The sequence below is a fragment of the Ciona robusta genome, chromosome 1 (assembly GCF_009617815.1).
Source record: "Ciona robusta chromosome 1, ASM961781v2".
Lineage (NCBI taxonomy): Eukaryota > Metazoa > Chordata > Ascidiacea > Phlebobranchia > Cionidae > Ciona > Ciona robusta.
The window spans coordinates 14,136,049-14,162,077 of NC_143235.1; the positions used below are offsets into that span (position 1 = coordinate 14,136,049).

Consider the following 26,029-nt stretch of genomic DNA (forward strand, 5'->3'; position numbering starts at 1 on the left):
CGGCGTGTTCTGTTCTATTAAAGCGACCTCCGGTTGAACGGTAAACGCGGATGAATTTCTCGCTAAGTTAACGACAAAATAATCAAACGTTGTTTCGATACGCGAGGCAGGTAATAATCTGGTGTTATGAACACGCGGGTTGAGAAGGTCAGACTTGTAGAACCAAAACAACAGGCGGTAGTGGTATGTAGATATTTTAAATGTGCGGTGCCGTGGTATTAACAGGTTATGCATATTATCGTGTAGTGTAATAAGTACCAGAACTTTTGGTTTATTTAAAAAAAAAACCGGAATTTCGAAAAGGAGGTCAAATCTTAACCAAATCCCTGCATCGCTATATATAACGGGCATGTTATGGGTATTATAGACTTGGGGTATGCCTATATAAAATAGAACAGCCATGCATGGGAACAATGCAAAAGACGTGTTTGGGGTAAAAACTTTGCGTTTATCCCAATTGTACTTGCGTGACTCGCGGTAGAAGTTTTCTCGTTACGACATATAGAGTAGAATACGGATATAGTATGAAATAGTAGGAAAAATTTAGTGCATTTGCGCCGTTTCGTCCGCTATCCGGCAAGAGTTCATCAGAGAAAATGATCTCCCACATTCTCTGATTTTAAAATTTATTTAAAAAAGTTCATCGAAAAAAGTCGTCGGAAATACACTACGTTTTTTATACCAGGCGAGTCGTTGAAAGAATATGATAGACCATGCTCCTGGTAGCAGAAGTAACAGATTAATATGATATTTAGGTCAGACTCGGTAAAAGTCAGATTCAAATAACATCGAATATTTTAAAAATATGTTGCTTATAATTTCCTTATATAAGAACAACATGTGATTAATAAGGGCGTTGTCTGCGATTCTACGATTCCTTTTTCGAAAAAACTCAAAAATAGTTTTGTACAGTTCTGTAGCGCATTTTTATCTGTCTACATTTTTTTTACGAAAAAAACTAATTTTTTTAAACAATATTTTTTGTGAGCAAAAGTTTCGTTGTCTTTCTCGTTTTTACATCACGATACATCAGTAGTGGGCTTTAAAACTTAAGCGAAGTTTTGTCGGGCTATCAAGTGACTTCAGGATTCTGTTAATCCCTGTTTAGACGGTAGGTAAATACATCAAGTGTAACGTACATACGTAAGTGGCAAAAGTGATGCCAGACAAAAAAAAAAAAAACATAATCAAAATTTTTTAGGTAAAATGTTGTTTTATAATTCGGCATCACTGGTTTATTTTTTTTATTTTTCGCGAAATAAAAAAAAAATTTGTTGCTGGCAACACTGAAAGTATTATAGAGGCGGTGATAGGATTATGACGTAACAAGGGGTGTGCAGGTGAGAAGTTGAATTTAATCCTCTTGAAATTTCGTTCCCGACGAATTACTGTGCGATAAACGTACTTTGGTTCAGTTAGGGTGACAGGAACTATACATAAAACTGTTTTAATTAAGGTTTTGTTTAGTTTTTTAAGTAAGCTGTAATAATAAAACAGATAATTTCTTTACTACGAGTTGTCATATTAACTAATACCAGCTGCCATTATAGGAAACGGGTATTTAGAAGTTTAATTTTCTTGTTATGTTGCTGAATATAACGGAACTTATGCTTCGCGTTTCGAAAACTAGGAATAACGCTTTTTTTAGAAATTTACGATTTTTAGGTATATAACGTTATAAGATTAAAATAGTTCCGTGGGGTAAGATGGAACGTCTTTAGAACATAATATTCAAATATCTTAATCGTGTTTTAAACAATTAACAACGGTCTATATGTGATTCGTATAAGTAAATGGTTTTAAAAATTCTTTAAATGTTCTATGAAACGAGAAAATAGAATGAAAAGGTGTCCCATATTACCTCACCTTACTATGTTTTAGTGCCACGTTTTATAACGACTGTCGTTTGGCGATTTCGTATCTCCGTTATTTACGTTTTTATAATTTTATATTCATCCTATAACTGAAAAGAAAAGTTTAATCTGAAACGCACAAATCGTTAAAATTTGAAAAAAAGCGCATGTGTTTTATAAAATTATGCTTTTTCAGATCTAGTACTTATTTATTTAATAAATTTGTTCAAATTTCAGATTTTTGCAATTTATTAAGATTAGATAAAGTTCCACTGCTTTTATACGTCATAATGAATTATTATGACGCAATTCGTGCAATGTCAGTGTTCAACGCATTACAACAACATTACCCCAACACCCAACACCCTTATAACGGCTACAATAGTAACGGGCAAATTGCTGGATCTCTGGCAGGTAAAATTCACCAATGGGTTGTCTAATTGTCAGCCACAAAATCACCTATAAAGTAACAAACGTGGTAACTCGTAAGCTGGCACGGGTGTATATGAAAAGAACTCCCGTGTTATAAGGATTGTCGTTTTCCGGCCACGCAAGGTTAAAATGCGTTGTACCCATTTAAAAACAACGTGGTATATAGATTACTAGGTCGGTATTGGTTATGTGTGCTAAATGTTTATAGTATATAAATATTGTAACTCAAAGGCGTGCACGAGGGGTACATGAAACACCATTGTATTTTTACAAAGACTATCGTTGCCCCGCCTCGCGATGATAAATAAATTACAATCATTCATAAGAAACGTTATTTTACAGATTTAATACTCAAAGGCGGGACTTTCCCCCGCAAACACCGACGCAGCAGAACAGCCTTCACTGCCATGCAACTTGACGCGTTGGAAAGAACGTTCAAAGATGGGCAGTACCCGGACGTAGAAACGCGGGAAAATTTGGCAATCTGTACAAATTTAGCTGAAGCCAGGATACAGGTCGGAGTTGCAACTTTTCTGGTTATTATGTTGTCATGGGGTGAAATAAGTTGACACGCCTTACGTGGTAATCCGTAAATCTAAACGTTTTTTCGAAGAAATATTGCGCCCGCATATTTTGGACTGTAGATACGTTGTGGTAATGTTGCGTTAAATACGGTATTTATACTTAAAAAAAAACTGTTACTACTGTAAAGTTATGTAAGCGACCAAAATAAGGGTATATTATTTTTTACTATTTTATTTTGGTGAGATTATTCGGCGATAGTACACATGGAGGTGCATGCGATCATATATAGTAGGGTGGGGTAAGTCGGGTTACGTTTAGCACATAGCATTCAAATATATTAATCGTGTTTTAAACAAATACAAGGATTTATGGGAGTCGTAAGGATACGGTTTTATAATTCTGTGAATGTTTTTTTGTTTACTACCAAATGGGACGAGAAAATAGAACGAAAATGTGTCCCATATTCTCCCACCCTACTATACAACAAAAAGCATACGATGCAATACGATTAGATATTTGAATACATGGTTTACAAAAGCACCCACAACGTTACATAAACGTTACAACTCGTAAGCGAGCATGAGGTGTATGAAACACCCGTGTTATAACGACTGTCGTTGCCCTGTCACGCAAGAATAAACAATAACATGTATTCATGCATTCGACACTAGTGTTATAATGACTGTCGTTGCCGTGCAATGCGGGAATAAACAAGTTACATTCGTACACATTAGCATCGGATACATTCGGTAGACTACACCAGGCTGTACACGTTGCAAGGTTTAAACCTTGTAGCTGTTACTAAGGGTTTTGGTTGACTGAGATAACCGAGCGCGTTAATCTTGTACAAGGGGATTTAATCGTCGAGTACGGTGGGAAAACTAAACAAGAAAACATCTGTTTTTTCCGTGGTTGGATATTTCAGCCGGATTAAAAAACACTTGTATTTTCGCTTTGATTTTAAGTATGTTGTGCTAATGGCGAAATGTCAAAAACTGAAAGTTTTTTTCGATTAAAGTCAAAATTTAAAAATACGAAAAATCCGCTGCCTAGAAATTAGTGGCCGTTTTGAGGCTGAAACAATTATTTTTTTGTGCATTGCTTCCGAAACCTTTCTAAATGTCAGAACACAACAGTGTTACGCCATGATTCTATTTTTTTACCTCCCACTTATTCAGGTCTGGTTTAAAAACCGAAGAGCAAAATATCGAAAACAACAGAGAATGTTGAAAACGCAGGAGTGTGTTCCCGTTACAGGTAAAAGAAAGGAATACGTGTTATTTATCCTTGCCTGGTCGGAAAACGACAGTCGCAATACCACGGGTGTTTTGCTTCATACACCTCGTGCCAGCTTCGCAAAACGACCGTGTTTCACCGACTTTCGTTTTCTTGCTATACCCCTTTCGTTCTACAGAATTATACAACCGTACCGTCTGAACTTCCTCCCAAAAAACGTTGTTAATTGTTAAAAAACACAATTCGAAAATATGGGATATTGTGAGCTAAACGTATCCCATCTTACCCCACAGTAATATAGTACATACAAATACCTTTCTCACGGACTTCACGTTTTTTCTTCCAATAGATTCGAACGAAACATCCAACAAAGCTGATTCTTTAAACAATGAATCAGCGACAACATCTGTGAGAGTGAAAACAGAAAGGTAATTATTACGTAACAACGAACTATGTCTAAAAAACGTTCCAAAAACGCAAACTATTCCTACAAGTTTTTACCAGCCACTTTTTAAAGAGTGCTTCTTCATTTCTTTATTTTTATATATATTTTACGCTTTGCGTCTGTTATAACGACTGTCGTTTGACCTTTATTTGTTTCTTTCTCCAAAATGTTTTTAAACTGTATTAAATTAAAATCTTTTTTCAGAACAAGTGACTGTGACGAAACAAAAGACGATGGTTTCCCAGAAAAAGATACGAAACCAAAAATTGAAAAGAATCCGTTCAGTTTGCCCCCGCCTCTAGTTGCTGGTTGGTTGATTTGTTCTATAATACTATATTATGCTTGCATGTATATATTAGGGTGGGGAAAGATGGGACACCTTTTGATTCTATTTTTTGTCCCATTTGGTAGTAAACAAAGAAAACTCTATGAATTATACAAGAAACCTTTGTTATTTGTTTAAAACGCGATCAGGATGATTGGATAATATGTGCTAAAGGTGTCCCGCCTCCCCCCACCCTACCAGTTGTGGCTTTATTACTAGTAGTAGGGATAACTGGATGATACAGGGTTCAAGGTCCGATGCTGCCACCATTTTTGGTGTGTAGTATTTGGGCAAGACACCTAACAGCAATTGGTAGGGGACTAAAATGTTTACAGTTTAATTAGTGGCTTGACCGGAAACCCCATAAAACAGAGAAACTCAGCAAAATAACAAGAATGTAATACCCAATATTTCCCAAGGTCCATTCATTCAACCAAATATTCATGGAATGTTGGATCTGAGCATCAGGGGATCAAACTACCAGGTAACTTATTTTTAAAATACTTTTGGTAAAATCAATATTTAATTATAGTTTTTTTTTTTTTTCATTTTGCAAAATTTTAAATCTTTGATTTAGTTTCTCATAAAACATTTTTTCTGTCAGACCTAACTATCTGGTAAACTTATTATTTAAATATTTTTGGTATGATCTAAGTGTTTGAATTTACACTTTTTTTTTAATGTTTTTGCAATTTTTTTAATCTATGATTAAGTTTCAACATTCTTACAAAAATATTCTTACTTTAGTTGCCGACAACCTCCCCCTACCCTCCCCTTGCCACAAGAATGCTACAAGTTCCTTTCCAACCTTGGAATCTTCAATTTAGCAGTAAGCGGCCTAGAAAATAAAACTCTTTGTAAAAAAAACACTATAAAAACCATATCATGTGTATGTGTCTTTGGGCAAGACCTTTAACTATGATTCCCCAACCCAGTGGTCATTAATGATCAGCCATACATAAATATGCCCTCAGAATACAACACTCACAAAGTTACATACATGATAACCCATAACCCCTATATTGAAAAAAACACACCTAAAACTATCTCCATAAAGTTACACATGTGCGAACTAAAAAGCTGGCACAGGGTGTTTGAAACAGAACATCAGTGTTATAACCACATTCATTGCCCCGTTAGGCGAAGATAAAAACTTTACATTTATTTAAAAAAATGAAATAAATTAAAATTATTTTTTCAGATCAATCCAAGAAATGATGATGTAATCATTATATTTGTGATGTCATAATACATGAGCTGGCACTCACCCATCATGGTTGTTTTATCGATAATTTATTGCACATAACTTTTATTCGTGTCGATTTAATGCGCTGCACACTGTCTATCTGTAAAATAGAAATATAATAAATTCTTCATTTTAAAAATCAAAAATTTGTTTCAAAACTGCAGACACAGGAGATTTAAGACAAATGATGGGAAAAAATTGAGGTGAAACGATAATATTGATTTCTGGGTAATACGAAGATAAATCATAATTACAAAAGATATTTAAAACAGAAGGAAACATTGTCATTACAACACATTTTAGGTAAAATTACTTTAGATTTTTGTAATTAAAAAGTTAATAATCAGACAGATCACTTATGTTGCTAGATTTAAACTAGTTCAAATTAATCTTGGTATTGATATCTAAAAAAACGAGATGGTAATAGTTACCTCATTGGCGTCATATCTTGATGATGATCAATTATTGTTCTTTGCATGGTGGTGCAACTCAGAGTTATAACATGGCTGTTACATTGCATAGCATATAAGTACCTGCTTACACCTTCTGCCAGCTTACAGTTTTCAGGGCTATGTTGGTGCGTATCTTGTCGTTTATTAATATTACAGCAACTGCTAGAAAAATAGTCATGCTTAAATTTCCTGAAAAACAAAAGCATTTATCAGAAACAGAGTAATCATTGATTTCAAATAAGATGGAGTGTTTAAAACACTTTGGACAAAATGAAACAAAGAGATAACTGATTAAAGATAGTTGGTGTACTGACAGCTCAAAGCTACAAACTTGTTACAAATAAAGAACGACAAAAGCAAGGTTGAGGGTTAAAGAATAGTTGTAAGTGGAAAGTGTTTAGGATATATTGGTAGGAACTTTGGGAGTTGCTGGCTTAGAATTAAAATAAACCTAAAAAAATCATTTAATTTACTACTGAAATACAAAAAAAGTATAATGTTTATAACTGTTGCATGAATAAAAAAGAAACTGCAACAAACTCACAATCAAGAAACAAAAAAATCAAGCGTTTTTCAATGCAAAAGACAAAAAAGTTGTTTTCCCAAAGTTACTCTGAATTCTTGCAATTGTCAGGGAAAGGGGTAGCATCTAACAAGTCCCTGCTTTCTGCATCAACACTGCAACCAAGGATTTCAAACCGGAGAGCAATCCTGCTTCTCCAGGATCGAGGTTGGATCCGGATAAATCTGGTTTGAACTGGATTTTGCAAGGTTTGTGTAACTGCTGTGTCTGGATCAATGTTACCACGAAATACCTGCACAGATGTTTTCTTACACAGCAATATATAATATCTTATATTATCAACTAATTTAAATCTTGAAATAATAATGCTTGATGTTACTGGACACTTAACTGCAATTGCTCGAACCCAGTGGTCTCTTATAGCCTGTCAAAATTGTTAACCATCAAAGTTACATACATGATAACTTGTAAGTGGGCACAAGGTTTTGAAACAGAACATTTGTGTTATAACACCTGTCGATGACTTTATTTTCAAGAATAAATAGGTTACATTTATTTATTTATTCATAGTGCTTGTTATTTTTCCTTTAGAATTTGTTTATATATCAACATATTAATAATATTTTGAACAGCTCTTTCTCAGATAAAAGTTAAACAATATTTACCTTTGCCCGATGCGAAACAGGATCTTCATAAACCTCCCACCTCAAACCATCACTTGAATATTTTAACGTGAAACTTTTGACATAAAGTTTCCACCTTCCATATTTTGCCCCTTGAGTAATCACACCCGCAACTTTTATGATTCGTCCTATAATGTAAGTATAATTCGAATAAAAAATAAATCTAACTTATTATTGTAACTTCTAGGGCCCAAAAACAGGAGTTATATCCCAGGTGTTAAGTTTCATACACCTCTTGCCATGTATAAGTTACCACTTACCAGGTGTGTAACTTTATGGTTGATTCCTTTCTTTTATACATGGCTGATAATTTGGACAACCGATTAGTGACCACTGGGATGGAGCAATTGCTGTTAAGTGTTTGGCTATATATAGACATAGCTGTAGCAGCATCGAACCTGAAAACTCTAGGCTGCTGTGCTAACCACTGTACCACACTATATATAGTTTGACTTAAAACAGTCACCATTAAGTCACAACTGAATGGTTACTACTAGGTTGAAACAATTCACAAATGGATACAATGGTATCAAGCCTTAAACAAGTAACTTCTAGAGTCTGACTCACCAAAATCAACTTGAATCCACTGCCTTCTGTTAATACGACTTGGACTCCACGCTGGTGCTGCTGATAATACGTGATCTCGAGTTGCAGTGAATAAATCCAGTCTCCCTGATTCACTCTAAACATATACCATTATTGCATCACAAGCACAATAATAATTTGGAGTTTATGTGGAAGACACTTAGTGTACAATGCCTAAACCCAATGGTCACAAGTGTACTTTTTCACCCTTGGTATTGGAGATATAAGCCAACTCTGGCTTGGATCTCACAGCTCATGGCAAACCATACTGTAGAACCTCATCTACTCAGAATAGAATAGAATGTACAACATAAAACACATCACATTTACAACACATAACAGAATCACATTAGCTGGGCATTCACACTTACATTGGAGAACCTGTAGTTAAGCCTTCATGACATAAAATACTTTTAAAAAAACACCACTTATGTTATAACAACTGTGGTTTTACGACCACAAAAAGATAGAGGAAATTTAAAACAAAAAACCTTTTCCATACTTTTATATTCTTTTTCACACTTACATTAGGAGGCCTGTAGTTAAGTCTCCCAAATCTTGCTTCCCATAAAATCCTCCGTTTGTATAAATATTCAGATGATGCTGTGATGGAGGTGTCAGGGACTTCCCCCGACCCGATACCTTGTGGTTCCTCACACCGACCTTCAATGGAACAACCAAGAAGCTGGGAATGTTTTTTATTCAATAATTAATATTTTAACGGCTTATCTGGTATAAAAGGTTTCCTGCGCTTTGTCTGACATCCAGTAAGACAATTATACCAGACAAGCTGCAGTCGAGAAGCTGGAGAGGTGGTTTTAATTTAACAAATATTCAAAATAAAAACACAAGAAAAATGTAGAGAACTAATTTATAAATTATGTATAACAACGTTGTATTTCATGAACAAGTGCATTGTCTAGGCATCCATGCAAAAGTTGAGTTAAGACACAAATAAGGAGATGTAGAATGTTCAAAACCATGTTTATACCTCCATCCTGACAGCTGGTTGGTTCTGCCATCTAACGGGTACCAACCGGATATATCTGGCTAGAAGTTGTGGTGAGAATGTACGAGTGACTGGAACATTGAAGAATAAGTTGCCTGCAATGGAGTTGGAAAAAGTAATGAAAAATATATGAAAAAATATATATACAAAAAGGAAAAAGTATGAACATTAAAGAGTTAAGCATGATGTTCTTTTGTTCGTAAATTTTCAAAAATGTGATAATTCTTATGAAGCTCTTTATACTTTGCTAGGCCAATCTATATAAAAATGACAATGTAAAAATCTCAATACTGTATTTTTCAATGAAACAGTAAACAAAACCTACAATAAAAAAAACAGTAATTCTAATGACTTTTTCTTACCCTTAAATTCCATATCTACATTACTGCCCTGCCTGCTGTAAAAAGCCCATTCTCTGTTATTTACACTGTAGAGTATTTTAAACCTGGTGACGTATTTCCTTACATGGCCATCCATGGTGCCTTGAACTGTGATGCCAGTGATGCGCATTGGTGAACCGAGATCTACCTGTGTAATTGTGGATATTGGTAAAATGCAAACACTGATAGATTTGGTTTATTTGACAGTGAGCATGAAGTGTATGAATACACCATGTGTGTCTGGTGTATAAGAAAACACCCATGTTATACCTCGACAGTGAGCATGAGGTTTATGAATACACCATGTGTGTCTGGTGTATAAGAAGACACCCATGTTATAACTTGACAGTGAGCATGAAGTGTATGAATACACCATGTGTGTCTGGTGTATAAGAAGACACCCATGTTATAACTCAACAGTGAACATGAGTTATATAAATACTTAAAAATTAACCACCACAAAAGTAAAGCTGGCATGAGGTTCCTCACCTGTATCCAAGGTCTACGATCGGAGCGACTCGGCATCCAAGCATTAATATGACCGTGCGTGTTAAGTCGAGCGTAACGTGCTGACCACTTTCCCATTATGAACCCGAACGCAGCCTTTGTGATGTAAACAGAGGACGAAGTAATTTGGTGGTCAGCGATTAGACCCGATTCTAAACCCAGAGGTTTCCGGCATTCTAGAATGACAAAGTTCATTGTTTAATGACAATGGTGGGGTTTTTAGGCGCAAAACTTGGGGTGATAGGGTGGGCGGACCAGCCAGGAAGTTTCCAGCATTTTATTACTTAGTAAATTAGAAATAATCAGTTGATTTATTTGACAGTGCAGCATGTCTAACTATCCTTGCCTCCCTTGAATTTTAAAAAGTTTGGCGCATGTTACAATTCTTGTATCACATAACCTAAATTTAAAATCCATTAATTTTTACATTCCTACCTTTTGGTCTGACATGATAGATGCAATACATCCCCATGACACTGGATTGTGAAGCAAAATCCTGAACCATCCAGGCACCAGGGTTGGTTGGTACCATGGTAACGGTGGTTGACGCACCAGGAAGTAATGGTCGGACAGAAACAGAACTTACAGTGCTGAGGTAATCTGGAATAAAGCAGTCACATAACATATTATTTTTGATATATCTTCAAAACACTATTTGTCAATGGACCTCAAACTGGTTGGTTGGCAATTGGCAATGGAGCCTCAAATTTGTTGAAAATTGAAATTCCATTCTGTGTGAGTGAAGTCGTACAGCAGGGTATGCTATCATTTGTGAGCATATGTGTCCTTGGGCAAGACACTTAACGGCAATTGCTTCAACACAGTGGTCACTAATGAGTTGTCCAAGTTATCAGTCACAAAGAAAAATAATTAAAAAATATTGACCCACAATGTAACATACTTGATAACTCCCAAGCTGGCACGAGGAAACAGAACACCACTGTTATAACGACTGCCGTTTTCCGGCCATGTGAGGATAAAGTAAGTTACTTTTATTTATTTACATTTATAACAAACCCACCTGACAACAGTGATGCACTATTCATATACGTCAACACAGAGTTCCCCTCAAAGTTGATTGAGTGTGGTTGGCTATCCATGTTGATCACGTGCCATGCTATTCGTTCACCTGGTTCTGTTTCCAAGGTAACCAGACCACCATGCGTTAAACCATTGATTGTGTGAAAAATCTGAAGCGAGATTAAATAATATATAATAACTATAGAGCATTGCCACCATTGTGGGTGTGTTTGTACTTAAAATTTACAACAATTTCTCCAGTTCAATTACGATTAATGGGCTGTTTAAACTGGCAGCCATACAAAAAAAATAAAAAAGCAACATAAAAATTACACAGATGTGGTAACTTGTAAGCAGGCACAAAGTGTATCAGGCAGTACACCCGTGTTATAAAGAACATCTTTCTACGCCATGCAAAAATAAGTAAGTTACATATGTGGTAACTCGTAAGAGGCCATGAGGTGTACGAAACACAACACCGGTGTTATACCGACTGCCGTTGCTCACCACACGAGGATAAATAAGTTACATCATTCATTTTTATTTCTTACATTGCTTCCATTTAGATTCCACTGGTTGAGATAATGTTGGTTCTCGGATGCATACCAACTCTGATTTTCATCAAATTCTGTAAAAAGAATCAAAAGATCATAAAACAACAAGAGGTAAAGAAATAATTTTTTATGCAAACATAATAATTTGGGGGGAAATGGGCTAATTCCGGTTTAAATTGCTGCCACGCTGCAAGACCTCACCCACATAGAATAGAAACATAATAAAAATAAATAGAAAAAATGTTAACCATTTCTAATGGGCTGACAAACAAAAATAACAAGGCACAAAATGACCAAAGAACTTACGATTGATTTCTTATTTACCTTTGAAAAGTAAATAGAATTCTCGATCAATATCGTATCTGATGTTGTGTGTTCTCAATACTCCTTGGTTGCAAAGCAGTAAAGGGCCTGTAACACATAACATAATATTTATTTTTTTATCTCTTTGGATATAGTGGCGAAGATCAAGCTAATTAATACAACAAGGGGAAGGGAATTAGCAACAAAAATAACAGTTGTTAAGCATACGCTGCAGGTAAAAACTACTTGAATAAAATTATCGGATAAAGTGGCAACCATGGATAAGTCACTCAAGCCACAACCAAAATTAATGCTATTTGGTTATTTGACTATAGAAATGGGAGACATGATATTTCACTAACCCACCCACCTACCTACCTACTAATCCAGAATGAACATCCCGTGTCGCGTCAGCATTTGAATAATAATATGAAACAGCGCACTCCGATGGATTCAGCGAGCTGTCATAATCAGCCACCGGAGGGACCTTCCAAGTATAAGTCCGAGTCCGTCCCGTAAAAACTGATCCCCGGTTAACGAATATGGGATCTCTATGGCGGAAATCTGTCTGGATTCCGTTACCTTCTAAAACCCAATCACCTGCAAGGAAATTTAACAATATTTTTTACAACATACATAGAAACAATATTTTTTATTTATCTGTCGGAATAAGGTAGTGAGAATCAATTTAATTGAAACACAATAAAAAAGAAAAGTAACAAAATGGGTAAAAACAAAACTAGTAATAACTACTTGAAAAAATGTGTCAAATAAAAAAGACTCTGCTTAAATCCCAGACATACATTGTCATAGAACCCTACCCATATAAAAGAAATGGATGTAACTTATTTTTCCTTGCATGGCGGACAACAGTCATATAATAAGGGTGTTTTGTTTCATACACCTCTTGTCAACTTACGAGTCACCACATATGTTACTTTAAAGATGATTATTTTGGGGTTTTAGAACTTAACTCAATATAACTTTACCATTATCTTCAACAGAATGCATCAGTTTAACCGGGTGTATGGAATAAGGTCGACATGCTTGATTATGAAACACAACTTTAATGATATCTCCATATTCAGCTTTAATCACAGGCCCCAATATTCCATTGTATGGAACACGCGGTTTGCGGTGAGTGAATGTAGCGTCTGTGAATTCCTCATATAAAACCTGGAATAATAATAATATAATAACTTTTACTTGTCCCTACGATTACGATGACAAAAATTAAAAAATTAGTTAAAATGAAACGACACATAGCGATGAAAATGACAATTGGTTAAATGACCTTTTTGGGTAAAAATATATATAAATTAGGCAGAAAAAAACGTGGTGCTATAACCAAATATATAAATGAATGCAGCTTACTTTATCCTCGCATGGCCGGAAAACGACAGTCAATATAACACAGGTGTTCATACACCTCGTGCCAGCTTACGAGTTACCATGTACGTTACTTTGTGGGTAATTTTTTTTTTATGTATGGCTGATAACTTGGGCAACCCATTAGTGACCACAGGGTTGGAGCAATTGCCATTAAGAATCTTGCCCAAGGACACATACGCTCACAATGGTAGCAGCGACGATATAGCCATTTTTTTCACTACCCACCTTTTTGTACACAGTATTGTTTCCTCGCATTTGACCACCTTGGTTTTCACTTCCAACATATTCCCAAGTCTGTTCAATGGCAGCAATGAAATACCATCTTACTGTGGCATCTGTATAAATAATAAGGTGCTTAATAATAGAAATTATAGATGTGTAGTTAGTTAATACGAACGGTTAAAGCAGTTAAAAGCTTTAATGAATGGATGTAACTTGTTTTATCCTCGTGCGGGCAATGGCATTATAACACAGGTATTCTGTTTGTATATAATATGATAAAACAAGTTGGTATAAAAAGGGGTTTTTAAGGTATAGTTCATACATATAGCTAAAAGTAGATTAAAGTAGTATGAATTAACAAATGCCTGAATGTTAACTTAGTTACCCTGGCATGGGGTAGAGGCAACGACAGTTGTTATAAAACGGGTAATCTATTTGTAGATATTATGATAGAGCAAGGTGTCTATCAAAAGATACTGTCGAGTTAAAGTTCATACTATTAGTTAGAAGAGGTAGAAACATAACAGCCTGCTAATATATCACAACATTTATGCATTTTTACCATCATTGATATTTGTAAAAGTGTGATCAGTGTTTGTTGTGTTTCCTTCAACTTTAAAATAAGCTGACATTCCGTTTCCAAATAGTTTCAAGTTGTCTGTTGATATTTTCCATTTTCCTGATAAAGTATTTTATATTTTAAACTGTGCTTTCATATATGATGTAAAAACAGTTTAATGTATATGTATAAAAATAATTACTGCAAAGTAACATACATGATAAATCGTAAGCTGGCACGAGGTGTATGAAACAGATCATACAGTGGGGTGGGGGAAGATGGGACACCTTTTCATTCTGTTTTCTCAAACCATTTAGTAGAATATTTAAAGAATTATAAAACCGTATCCTTACGACTCCCATAGACGGTTGTTAATGTTAATTGTTTAAAACACGATCAGAATATTTGGATTAAGCTGGCAAGAGGTGTTTGAAACACCTGTGGTATAACAACTGTTGTTTTCTGACATGGGACGGTAAAGCAAGTTACATTTATTTACATTTATGCACATAATGTGTTGGTTATCTAATAGTAATCCCAACCTGGTACAGCAGGTTTGAAATAAACTGTTTTCCCGCTGAGTGGAACGATCTCTATGTTTCCGATGCCAGAATGACCACTAGAGGAATCAAGAGCTGATATCTCGCTGAAGAAAGTCTGAGAAAAAAAGAACAAGGTTTTGTAACTTTGTTGTTGTCCTCTTTAAGGTCTTATGTATAAGCACTGCAGAATTCTAGTAGCCATCTCCTTATACACAAGACAAACATGGTGTATTTAAACACCTCATGCAAGCTGTTAAGTTATAACTTGGATATACAACAGAAGCACTTTGTATATTCATACATCTTATGCTCACTGGTCAGTTACAACATGGTTTCATTTACACAAGATCTACTTTACACAGACACCTATGCTGAGTTACGCCATCTTTACAAATCTACTACAGTGTAGTAATCATTTAAAAGTAATTTACTTAACAAAAGTATAACCAATATACCTACTTGATTACCAATCCTAATATTATGAACATCATGTTCAGATCCCGTGCATATCATATGAAGACTCACGTGATCATTAGTATGAGCATTCACGTGCATGAGGTTTCCATACCCAAACCCATTAATACCTGCGATAACATTTTATTCATGCAAAGTTTTTACTGATACAAACATTAACAGATTATACTTAGTTTTGTATGTCTGTTAAAAAATATATAAATGTAGCTATTTATATAACCTTGTGTGGTGGGAAACTACAACTTTTACAAGACAGATGTTTGGGTTCACACATCTTGCGTGCCTATACGTTGCTAAGTATGCAATCATCAGTGATCACTGGATTTCCATATTTTCATTCAATTAACAAATTAAGTGTCTTTCTCAAGGGCGCACATGCCAACAACAGTATCAGCATTCAGCCTTAACTCTAGTTATCTAAGCATACAATTTGAGTTCTATAACCTATTCTGCCTGGTTGTGTTACCATTACAGTATAAATCATAACTGTACTCTTTGTTTATAGCAAGAACAGACAAACCCTGGTCTAAATCCCACGTCACATGACATGCCTCGTCATAAGACCCACATAGAACAGAACCTATCTTTATAGTTAAAACATTTACCATCTTGCCTTATGACGTAATAATTAATAAACAACTTACTTGACATTAGGTTTGACTGATAGAAGGCAGGTGATTGTTTCAATTTAACCATGGAACCAATTGTTGTTGCTGATATTGTTTCGTTGATAAACCAATTCAAGTTTTCATTGATTGTTGAAAAGTGGAGAAATATTTCTTTGTCCACGTTTCTCTGGGTAAGTAGGAGTTTGGTTAGGAAATGGAGGCTTTAAACACCTCTTGTACATTGTTCAGTCATAATATGGGTGTCTTGTTATAAACCAGACTTATATGGTGTATTCATAAACCTCATGCTCACTGTCAAGGTATAACATAGGTGTCTTCTTATACACCAGACACACATGGTGTATTCATACACCTCATGCTCACTGTCAAGTTATAACATGGATGTCTTCTTATACACCAGACACACATGGTGTATTCATACACCACATGCTCACTGTCAAGGTATAACATAGGTATATTCTTATACACCAGACACACATGGTGTATTCATTCACCTCATGCTCACTGTCAAGGTATAACATAGGTGTCTTCTTATACACCAGACAAGCATGGTGTACTAATACACATAATGCCACTGGCAAATAATATAATACTAGTTACTTTTTAATTATACACACAAATACATGCGTTCAGTCAAAACACAGCCCACCTGTTCACCATTTTCACCCAGTGAGCCAGGCCTGCATATTAGGAAAGGCCCAACCAACCCAGTGGCAGTGTCTCTTATAGGGTGAACATTTGAATAATACATTCGTGTCAAACATTGAATGTTATCCAGTGTTGGGATATTATCTTGAGTTATCATCCATTGGTAAATTGTTATGTTGCCATCGGGTGAGACTCCAAGAAGGTCTGAATATTAAATGTTTAAATAAACTTAAACTGTTGCCAACAAAAAGTAATAGCTAAAAAATCACCAGTAGAGTTGAATCTGTTGTAAATTGTAAGTGAGTGAAGGTGTATGAAACAGAACACCCATTTTATAACAAGGACAAATAAGTTGTGTCGTAGGTATTGTTATAGAATAATAATAATTGGAAAGATCAATTTGGATTCTTCATAGAAAAATAAAAAATCTATAAACACATAATTTTTTACTGTAAAAATAATTAGGGAGCTAAAAAGCATCTTCTTCTTACTTGTTCTGTTAAAAGGGAATCCATCAAGATGAAGATTGAAGTTCCTGGATGCAGAGTTCTTGAATACAATCCTCAGCACTTCCCCAATCTCAACTCTGATCACTGGACCTAATGCTCCATGATGAGAATTGGATCCTGGCTTCTTTGTGATGAAGTTGTCGTCTGTGTATTCCACATAATGAGCCTGAACAGTATGTATTCATCTTATTAGTTATGCTTTCTTATTTCTCCTAAAAACAGGAATAATCACCCACAAAGCAACACACGCAGTAACTCGTAAGCTAACACTAGGTGTGTGAAACAGAACACCCGTGTTATAACACTGTAGTTTTACTGCCACACGAGGATAAAGGAAGTTACATTCATCATACCTTCATGTATATTGATCCAACTCTATGTCTTCCATCATCATAATATGCGTAAGATGTTTCACCTCGTAACTTAAGTTTCTTCCCAGTAAACAAATCATATGAAGTTGGTGAATAATTCCATAAATCTTCTTCTGCTGCAATGAAATAACTTCGGACCTAAAAAAGTCAATAAAAGAAAATAACAAAGACTGTTATCAAATGTGCTGTGTCTACTAGTCCGATGATTCTTAAACTTTTAGGCTCCTCACAATTTTAGTCTGAATCTATTTGCAGCACCTTAAAGTTTGAAAGTCACAGTTTTCAAAAACACCCACCATTTTTTTTCTTTTCATAAATAATGATAATAAGTAAAGTCACAAGAGAGTGTCACAATATTTAAAAAACTTTTTTTCATAAAATTTGAAAGTACAAACAAAATGTTCTAAAATAACAATATAAAAAATTATTTTATACATACTTGGGGTTGAGCATCATGATCTGAATCCTGATCATGTGAATGCTGATGCTCGTGCTCATGTGATGATTCTTCATCATCTTCATGATACAATCCATGAGGTTGATCATAAGGATCATATGAAGAACTCCATCTGCCATAGTTAAGCCTTCTTCTTCCGAAATCTCGTGAAACGTCTTGTTGCCGCTGGTTCCCATGATCTCTGTCACGTGATTTCTTCTTCTTTGGATGAAATCGTGAAACGTGACGCTTTTTGCGATGGTGGTCATCTCGAAAGGAGCAATCCTGAAAATCACGAACATGAATCGTGATACTGTTACAAATGATACTTTTCCATATTCTTTTTATTTTATCCTAAACTTTTATTAATTGGTCAGTCACACCATAAGATACAGTTAGCATTGTGACTATATGCTAGGTGTTGGGGTAATGGACCAGTTCAAGATTCTCCCTGGCATGCATCGCTACTTTTTAAAAATCTGTAAAAAAAACTTCATTTGGAATTTTGGGGTCTTGCCTATCCATTTAAACAGATAATTGACATTCTTTATTTATGTAAAAATGTCCCAATTTCAAAATCTAAACATTACTTACATAGATATCTATGTTGGCTACCATTCCATTCATGTAATGTTCATTAGCAAAGCTGTAGAAACTAAAACGACCCTGAATATCTTGATGGGGGGTTATTTCAATAACTTCAGTTGATCCCGTAAATAGACTCACGACATTGGTCACATGAAAAGATCTCATTTGGATCACGTGATTTTCAAATGTGATGGAAAAAGATGTGGATTTAGCGGAGAGCCCTGGAAGTACAAAGGGTGTATTGTTTACAATAAAGTAACATATTTATATTATAACTCAATAGTGGCTGTGAATCCACTATGGATAGTGTGTAGGTTGATTGCAATAATAAACCTTTGTAGCAGGTATAATGGCTATAGGGAATCACTCGTGTTATAACTTCAGTCCGATGTATAAGGAGGCACCTATTTTATAACAAATTTGTAATGTGTTTAATAATCTATGTTATAAATCGGCAGCAGATATGAGGCCTGGATCCTCCATGTTTGCCTAATGCCTATAGTGTGCAAAAGAATAGTAGTGTAATAACTTGTCAACGGGCAGAGAGACAGACAAGTTATAGTTTAACAGCGGCGGTGGGACTTGAACCTGGAAGCCTCCAGTTACGGGTCTATCAAAGCAAGAAATAAAAGTTTTGGTTGTAACTAAACCAACCTATTAAAAACAATGTTGTAGATTCCCCAGAACAAGTTGATAAAGCTGGAAATGTCTTGAAACTGAACCCATTGATGGTGTAATGAAGGGAAGACACCTGTGAAGTGAATGACAAATGAATGTAACTGATGACCATCGAAAGCGGGGCAACAATAGTCTTAATAACACAGATGTTCACAAATCTTGTGCCCCTAAGTTACCACATATGCAAAGTTGTGGGTGATTATAATTATTTTATAGGGATCTTTTCCATTTTTAATGTATGGCTGACAAATTAGACAACCTGTAAGTGCATTGAAGCAATGGCCATTAAGTGTCTTGGCCAAAGACAGATATGTAGCATCCAATCTAAAACTATTGTTTTATTAGTTAGTGAATCACTATGCCACAGTGCTGGTAAATAACATACTTCATTATGATGGTGGGTGTTATTCACAACGTGATTGTAATGGAAAAGGCTTTTGGATTCAACAGAAATAGCGAATACCAAAACTTTTGGAGTTTCTTCTTCTACTGTCCAGATCCAACCAGGTTTGCAGATGATTAAACTTCCAACCAAACCTGTGGTGGTAACGACATAACATAACATTTTATTTCTTTCTTTGAAAACAGTAACGAAGATCAGGTTAATTTAAACAACAAAAAGAAGGGAATTAGCTGCAAAACAATAGCCATTATGCTGCAGGAAAAACTAATCGAAAGTTCCAAATAAAGGCATGGCTGCTAAACCCATTAGTACAGGTACAGATATGGATAGGCATAAATAAGTATGCATGTACTGAAAGGGGTTAGAGCCACTGACTTATTGAGGTAACAGTAATAAGGCTGCTACATTGTATGTGTATGTGTCCTTGAGCAAGACCCTTCTAAAGATTTTTATATAACTTTTATATATCAAATTTATACAGATTTATATGTATATATATATATAAGTTAATATAACATATAATTCATTTAAGTTATGTTATAAGTTAACATGAGTGGCTTGTTTTTTGCTTTAACCTCGTGGTTACTTTATTAAAAAAGTATTTACCTGAATTTATAAATTATTTATAAAAACTAGTATTTACCTGAATTTATATCTTTTATTTGGTCAACACTGCTGTAATAAAGTCTGGCAACACATGGAGGGTCGTCATAGGTTGGGGAACTTTCTTGGGGGATTTCCCACTGATAAGTTGACTGATTGTGAGGTAATACATACGAAGGATTTTCTGGAAAATTTTGTTTACTACTAAATGGGACACAAAAGAATAAAAACATGTCCCATTTTACCTCACCCTACTATTAAACATATATAAATATATATATATATAAATATATATATATAAATACCACAATATCATTCTTACCAGAAGTAACTTTAACACCTTGTGCTTGTAAGTTACATGAAACCGTAGCAAAGTTACGTAATCTAACGACCAGCGCGTCACCAACTTCAGCGATCAAAGTTGGCCCAAAATACCCCAAAGATTCGACATGGGGGATCTCCCTTCTGTAATACCCGTCTGAGAATTGGCGAAAAACGGATTTTCGAAAGGGGACCAACTCTCTTCGAACAAAATATGTGTAAATGTATAGTAGGATGGGGGAAGATGGGACACCTCTTTATTTTATTTTCTCCGCCTATTTGGTAGTAAACAAAGAAAATTCAAACAATTATAAAACCGTATCCTTACGACTCCCATATGCCGCTGTTAAATGTTTAAAACTCGATCAGGATATTCGAATATTATGTGTCAAAGGTGTCCCATCTTCCCCCACCCTACTATATGATAAAGCAAAAATATTTGCGCTTGTACATGTGTAAGTACCCAGTAGCCCAGTTAACATGCGTTTTACCCAAGTTACACGTATTAAACTAAAGTCGTCTTTCTTCTCTCGATGATTGGCGTTTTGCTACCATGCAAGTTTTAATTCCTTTCACAGTAGTGTTATGCAATCGCGGAAATGGCAAACGATAAAAAACAGCATTTTTGGGGTAAGTTAAGACAAAAGCTTAATAGCTTAATTGTGTTTGAATTTGCGAATAAAAAACGACGAAGTGAAAATAATCTACGAACCTGTTTTCTGCGTTGCCGTAATCCCAGTCAATTTCCACTGCTGCAAGATAATACGTTCTTCGAATACTATTTGCTGAGAAGGTAAGGCCAAGCAGGTAAAATAACCTCAAAATTAACATTGTTCAAATAAACTTAAACCATAGTCGTTTACTTTCGGCGCAAATGTCCAAAATACGGCGACTACTTTTGCAATGTTAGCAGAAATATTTACCCCGTATGACGCTTCAACGCGCGCCTAACTATGCATGACGTAAGCAACATGACGTCAGCTGACGTGCCTATAAACTTTAGAGTCTGAAGCAACAAAGGGCCTGACATGAACATCAGTACATGTGAGTGTGTTATTGAATAACTTAACGTTAGTTGTCCCAACCCTGTAGTCCTTTATGAGTTGTTTAAATTAGCATCCATTAAGAAAAACAAACAGACAGAAAATTATGTATGATAATTCGTAAGAGGGCACGAGGTGTGTGTAATAGAACACCTGTGCAATAACTGTTGTGGTTTCCCCTGAATGCAAGGATAAATAAGCGTGATACACATATACAATCTATGATGGTGTTTCCAGTAAACAGATAACTTATTTAGCACAGTTTATCTTTTGCTAACATAATAATCGCGCAAGCTGCAACAAATGTTCGATTTAACAAACAATTAAACTGTTGTTTCCAGACATCTAGTATAGTAGTATGCAATTTGTTAATGTTGCCACCCTGAAAACATATTTGACGTTTCGACATCTTATTCATACACACGAGCTGTAAGACAAACATATTTTTTATGTCACTCGTATATAAACTTTATGCCAGTGTTTCCAAGTTTTTCTTGGATTAACTTGTCCATTAATTTTGATTGCTCATCACTAAAATAGTTCTTCCAATCGCCCACTTCTCCTGTTTAAATAAATGGATGAATGGAATAAAAGATTAAATAAATGAGTTACTTTATTTTGTGTTTTCGGTCACGGTAATAGATCGGAAAAGTTTACACAAGCGAAAAGACGACGGTCGTTTTACCACTCATGTTAGTAGGGTGGGGAAAGATGGGACACATTTAGCACGTAATATCCAAATATCCTGATCGTGTTTTAAACAATTAACAACGGTCTTTGGGGGCCGTGAGGATACGGTTTCATAATTCTTTAAATGTTCTTTGTTTACTACCAAGTGAGACAAGAATATAAATTAAAAAGGTATCCCATCTTCCCCCACCCTACCATAATTCGCTTTTAATTAAAGCAGAAGCACACCTACCCGCAGACACAAGTCAAAATTTATTAATATTATTATAAAAGCTAAGAAAGTTTCCTACCTTTTTGTAAAAGTTAAAAAAATGGTTTAGGTTATCATTAATAATTAATATAAAAGCTAAAATATTTCCCCACCTTTTCTATAGAAGTTATCGGCAGGTGCGCGATCTTTCAACTCGGCCGACATTTTACTAAATGACGTCATACTCGCTATTTCTTCAACCCTTTCCAGTGTTGCCGGAATGTTGAGAAAATCTGCTATTCTTAATATTTGCTTGACAGGGTCCTGTGAAGATTTTTTGAATAGTAACGCAAGTAAAACTTTCTCTGGTTCGTTGCTGCGACTATTGTAGGCATATGTGTGCTTGGGCAAGTTTCTAACGACAGTTGATTCAACTTGGTCAAAAAAATCAAGAAAACAATCATTGACATCAATATAATCACTAACAGGCGCGAGGTGTATGAAACAGAACACCCGTGTTATAACGACTGCCGTTGCCTCACCACGCTATGATAACTAAGTTAAATTCACTCAATAAAGTGTTTTTGTTTTTGCTAAGTAAATAAAGACAGTGTTGCCAGTTAATATTCTACAAACCCTTTTCATTTCTTCATAAACAACAAACATGACGTCATCACGATGTTGGTACCACGACATCACGTGATCAGGATACCATCCTCCATCGCGCGTAAATAGTGGTTGTTTGCCTATGACGTAATAAAGGTTAAAATATAAAATAAAAATTTGTCTCTTTAACGACAGCAGAAATTAAGAAATTTATATTGAACAAAACAACAGTTGTTAAAATACGCTTATACGATTATAATCATATTAACCAATAAACGGCTAAAAAGCGTTGCCGCAACACCTAGCGGAATTCTCGTTTATAATCACTCAGTTTAAAATTAAATTTCCAATGGGTTTAAATGTTACATTAAAATTTAACCTGAAGTGTACATATTGAAAAATTCTTCCCAAGTTTTCGGACAAATCTCCTTAAAGTTTGGATGGTCTATACACCTTATATTTGGGTACATATGATACCACGATACAGCTTGGTCCTTCGGGTTGCGGATGCAGTAAATTACCTGCCAAGGGGATAAATAAAGTCAGGATATTTTGACATATGACGTCAAATATTTTGACACATGACGTCATACATTTTTATATTTGACGTCACAGTTTTTTACATGTGACGTCAAAGTTTTTTTACATATGACGTCACAGATTTTTTTGACATAAAGTCACAGATTTTTTACATGTGACGTCACAGATTTTTTACATATAAAGTCACAGATTTTTTACATATGACGTCACAGTTTTTTTACATATGACGTCACGAAGCTCACCTTTGCCCCAGATTCTTTGATCTTTTTTAAATTCACAAGTTGAGCGTCTAAATGGGTAGAGAATACTCTCCGTGATAAAGGAAGTTTGTTTACAACTTCAAACTTTATCGCTGGGGTGCAAAGTAATTGATTGAATTATTAAATTAACATAACTTAGTTGATATTTGTGCGGTGAGACAACGCAGTCGTTGTAACACGGATGTTCTGTTTCATACGACTCGTGCCCGATTATCAGTTACTATGTATGTAATTTATTTATCCTTGTATGGTAGGGCAAGGACAGTCGTTATAACAGAATTGTTTTGTTTCCTACACCTCGTGCCAGTTTTTGTAATACCACATACCACACTTTGTATTTTTCTGCATGACTAACAATTTAGAAAATCTATTAGGGGCCACTGGGTTGGAGCAATTGCCGTTAAGTGACTTGCCCTGGGTCCCAGCGCCCACTGTGCTTGTAGCAATGAGTCGCACTAACCACCGTGCTACGGCGCGCGGGAAGTAAAAACAAAAAAACTTATTTTGCAGCAATTTTCTTAACGTACGAGTCCCGGTTTCAAGGTAACTGAACGGCATGTTGAGCTTCGAACTTATTTCCATTTGCTTTGGGTCGCTCTTGTACGCAAGGTGTTGGACTATTGTTCGTATCCAGGTGGTTCCTGAAAACAATGATCCCACATATGTGAGGTTTGCAACAATGAATGAATGAAAGCAACTTATTTATCCTCTCGCGTTTAGTAAACGATTGTGGTTTAACACGGGTGATCTGTTTCATACACCTCGAGCCAGATTACGAATTACCATGTATGTAAGTAAAGTAACTAATTTTTATGGGGTATTGTTTGTAATAACAGTTTATAGTCTTACACAATCGAAAAGAGACCACTTGGTTTAAGCAGTCGCAGTTAAGCCTCTTGCCCAAAGTCATATACGCCCACAATGGTAGCCGCATCGAGCTTCTGACCTAATATTCTGGCCTAAATTCAATTAACTTCGAGACCGAAAAAAACGACACACAATAAAATTTACGATAAAATTAGTCTTACCTGATTTTGGAAATGCAGCCACTATTACGTCACTATTCTTGTACGTCATCTCATACGCGAATTTGGCGGTCTCTGGGTTAAAACGGGGCAGAAATCGAAACCCGTCCCAAAACGTTATTGTCGGGTTTAACAATCCATTGTAAAAATAATTCTTTAATGACGTCATGTCCGGTCTCTCATCTTCCGGTAAGTAACTTAGGAACGTTATTAATAATGTTTTCCTTTTCAGTGTCTGCGTGATTAATACGAAGGTGTGTTTGTTTCTTTATATATAATGCTGTGGGGGAAGATGGCACAGCTTTTCATTTTATTTTCTCGTCCCATTTGGCAGTAAAACAAAGAACATTCAAATAATTATAAAACCGTATCCTCACGATTTCAATACACCGTTGTTAATTGTTTAAAAAGATCATGATATTTGGCATTATGTGCTAAAGATGTCCCATCCTTCCCCACTCAATTAGGCATCAGCGAAAAAAGTAAATTAATTAAAACAAATAAGATTCAGCAACAAAACTTCAGTTCTTAAAACACGCTACGGGTTAAAAGTACTTGAGGAAAAGCGTCAAATAACAGCATAGAAACTTATACTAAGAGGCATGTTATTAAAACGAATTAAGATGTATAATTAGAAGAGAATTGTGTGCTGGCAAAATAATTATCCAAACGAAAACGTAAATTCCCAAAAAACGTAAAAATCTAAAAGTAAATTTAACGAACTTACCCGCCATGGTTATGAAATATCCAGAGGTAGATGCTTTACAATTATTACACTATAGCTTCTTCGCATGCGTCTTAATGGTGCCCTGTGTCTTGAACCGTAACCGCGCTTAACCGGCTACTTCTCCAGCCTTCTCATATTTCCATCATCTGCTGTTTCCTGTACTGTGTTTCCGACCTATATTCATGTATGGTCTGTGTTTACTTAGCCCAACGATCTAGTACGAGCTGTAAAAGTAGAACGGGTTAAAACATATTTTACAATACGGAGCGTTTGCCCCTACAATGCGCAATGCGAGACCAGCTACGGTATTAAAGTTTTTTTAACCCAATTCAGAATTCCTGCTACGCTGATTTTTTTCAAGCGTCGACGTGTGCATCTCCTTATTTGGTAAAAACTTTAAGCAACGCTGCAGTTGGTCGTGAGTTTGACTGCATCGTCTATGGAAGTTGTGCGGATACGGTTTTATAATTCTTGGAATGTTCTTTGTTAACTACC

General features: G+C 35.5%; 3 protein-coding genes across 5 annotated transcripts; 1 reads left to right on the forward strand and 2 right to left on the reverse strand.

The window, feature by feature from the left end:
• Positions 1 to 279: 279 nt before the first annotated feature.
• Positions 280 to 21,595, reverse strand: LOC149743566 (coagulation factor V-like). 2 transcript variants are annotated; one of them, XM_089880144.1, is made up of 32 exons: positions 21,166 to 21,595; positions 20,455 to 20,654; positions 20,173 to 20,316; positions 19,512 to 19,663; positions 19,103 to 19,199; positions 18,455 to 18,669; positions 17,864 to 18,145; positions 17,407 to 17,562; positions 17,036 to 17,219; positions 16,546 to 16,748; positions 15,912 to 16,062; positions 15,253 to 15,377; positions 14,794 to 14,908; positions 14,255 to 14,371; positions 13,696 to 13,805; positions 13,068 to 13,254; positions 12,457 to 12,678; positions 12,100 to 12,186; positions 11,773 to 11,849; positions 11,223 to 11,391; positions 10,637 to 10,801; positions 10,184 to 10,377; positions 9,677 to 9,842; positions 9,297 to 9,409; positions 8,832 to 8,990; positions 8,288 to 8,402; positions 7,703 to 7,848; positions 6,494 to 7,329; positions 6,085 to 6,162; positions 5,559 to 5,654; positions 4,361 to 4,452; positions 280 to 1,388 (listed from the first exon to the last, which is right to left on the reverse strand). In XM_089880144.1, the coding sequence occupies exons 1-28, from the start codon at positions 21,282 to 21,284 to the stop codon at positions 7,123 to 7,125; spliced, it is 4,377 nt and encodes a 1,458-aa protein (XP_089736270.1). In that variant the 5' UTR covers positions 21,285 to 21,595; the 3' UTR covers positions 280 to 1,388; positions 4,361 to 4,452; positions 5,559 to 5,654; positions 6,085 to 6,162; positions 6,494 to 7,122. The 2 variants fall into 2 exon arrangements, with proteins under 2 accessions (XP_089736270.1, XP_089737017.1); XM_089880891.1 differs by lacking the exons at positions 280 to 1,388; positions 4,361 to 4,452; positions 5,559 to 5,654; ... (2 more) ...; positions 7,703 to 7,848; positions 8,288 to 8,402 and having other exon boundaries at positions 8,851 to 8,990; positions 9,780 to 9,842.
• On the forward strand, positions 2,133 to 6,206 carry LOC149743567 (uncharacterized). Its single transcript, XM_089875427.1, has 8 exons — positions 2,133 to 2,267; positions 2,628 to 2,800; positions 3,989 to 4,067; positions 4,396 to 4,474; positions 4,696 to 4,799; positions 5,236 to 5,300; positions 5,564 to 5,645; positions 6,018 to 6,206. The coding sequence occupies exons 1-8, from the start codon at positions 2,144 to 2,146 to the stop codon at positions 6,032 to 6,034; spliced, it is 723 nt and encodes a 240-aa protein (XP_089731553.1). The 5' UTR covers positions 2,133 to 2,143; the 3' UTR covers positions 6,035 to 6,206.
• Positions 21,596 to 21,745: 150 nt separating the features above from the next.
• On the reverse strand, positions 21,746 to 25,719 carry LOC149743568 (sulfotransferase 1C2-like). Of its 2 annotated transcripts, XM_089874813.1 has the most exons (8): positions 25,535 to 25,719; positions 24,811 to 25,042; positions 24,310 to 24,423; positions 23,765 to 23,874; positions 23,362 to 23,503; positions 23,013 to 23,122; positions 22,550 to 22,700; positions 21,746 to 22,058 (listed from the first exon to the last, which is right to left on the reverse strand). In XM_089874813.1, the coding sequence occupies exons 2-8, from the start codon at positions 24,974 to 24,976 to the stop codon at positions 21,949 to 21,951; spliced, it is 903 nt and encodes a 300-aa protein (XP_089730939.1). In that variant the 5' UTR covers positions 24,977 to 25,042; positions 25,535 to 25,719; the 3' UTR covers positions 21,746 to 21,948. The 2 variants fall into 2 exon arrangements, with proteins under 2 accessions (XP_089730939.1, XP_089731017.1); XM_089874891.1 differs by lacking the exon at positions 24,811 to 25,042.
• Positions 25,720 to 26,029: the final 310 nt, after the last annotated feature.

What these genes read in the sequence shown, in the direction of transcription:
- LOC149743568 (XM_089874813.1), bottom strand. Translation starts at nt 24,976, where the DNA reads ATGACGTCATTAAAGAATTATTTTTACAATGGATTGTTAAACCCGACA. An exon ending in GGCTGCATTTCCAAAATCAG is followed by an intron (nt 24,424 to 24,810) that starts GTAAGACTAATT and finishes CATTGTTTTCAG; the next exon opens with GAACCACCTGGATACGAACA. An exon ending in TCAAAGAATCTGGGGCAAAG is followed by an intron (nt 23,504 to 23,764) that starts GTGAGCTTCGTG and finishes TCCCCTTGGCAG; the next exon opens with GTAATTTACTGCATCCGCAA.
- LOC149743567 (XM_089875427.1), top strand. Translation starts at nt 2,144, where the DNA reads ATGAATTATTATGACGCAATTCGTGCAATGTCAGTGTTCAACGCATTA. An exon ending in GGAGTGTGTTCCCGTTACAG is followed by an intron (nt 4,068 to 4,395) that starts GTAAAAGAAAGG and finishes TTCTTCCAATAG; the next exon opens with ATTCGAACGAAACATCCAAC. An exon ending in TCAGGGGATCAAACTACCAG is followed by an intron (nt 5,301 to 5,563) that starts GTAACTTATTTT and finishes TTCTTACTTTAG; the next exon opens with TTGCCGACAACCTCCCCCTA.
- LOC149743566 (XM_089880144.1), bottom strand. Translation starts at nt 21,284, where the DNA reads ATGTTAATTTTGAGGTTATTTTACCTGCTTGGCCTTACCTTCTCAGCA. An exon ending in ATCATGATGCTCAACCCCAA is followed by an intron (nt 17,563 to 17,863) that starts GTATGTATAAAA and finishes TGACTTTTTTAG; the next exon opens with GTCCGAAGTTATTTCATTGC. An exon ending in CTATCATGTCAGACCAAAAG is followed by an intron (nt 10,378 to 10,636) that starts GTAGGAATGTAA and finishes TTGTCATTCTAG; the next exon opens with AATGCCGGAAACCTCTGGGT.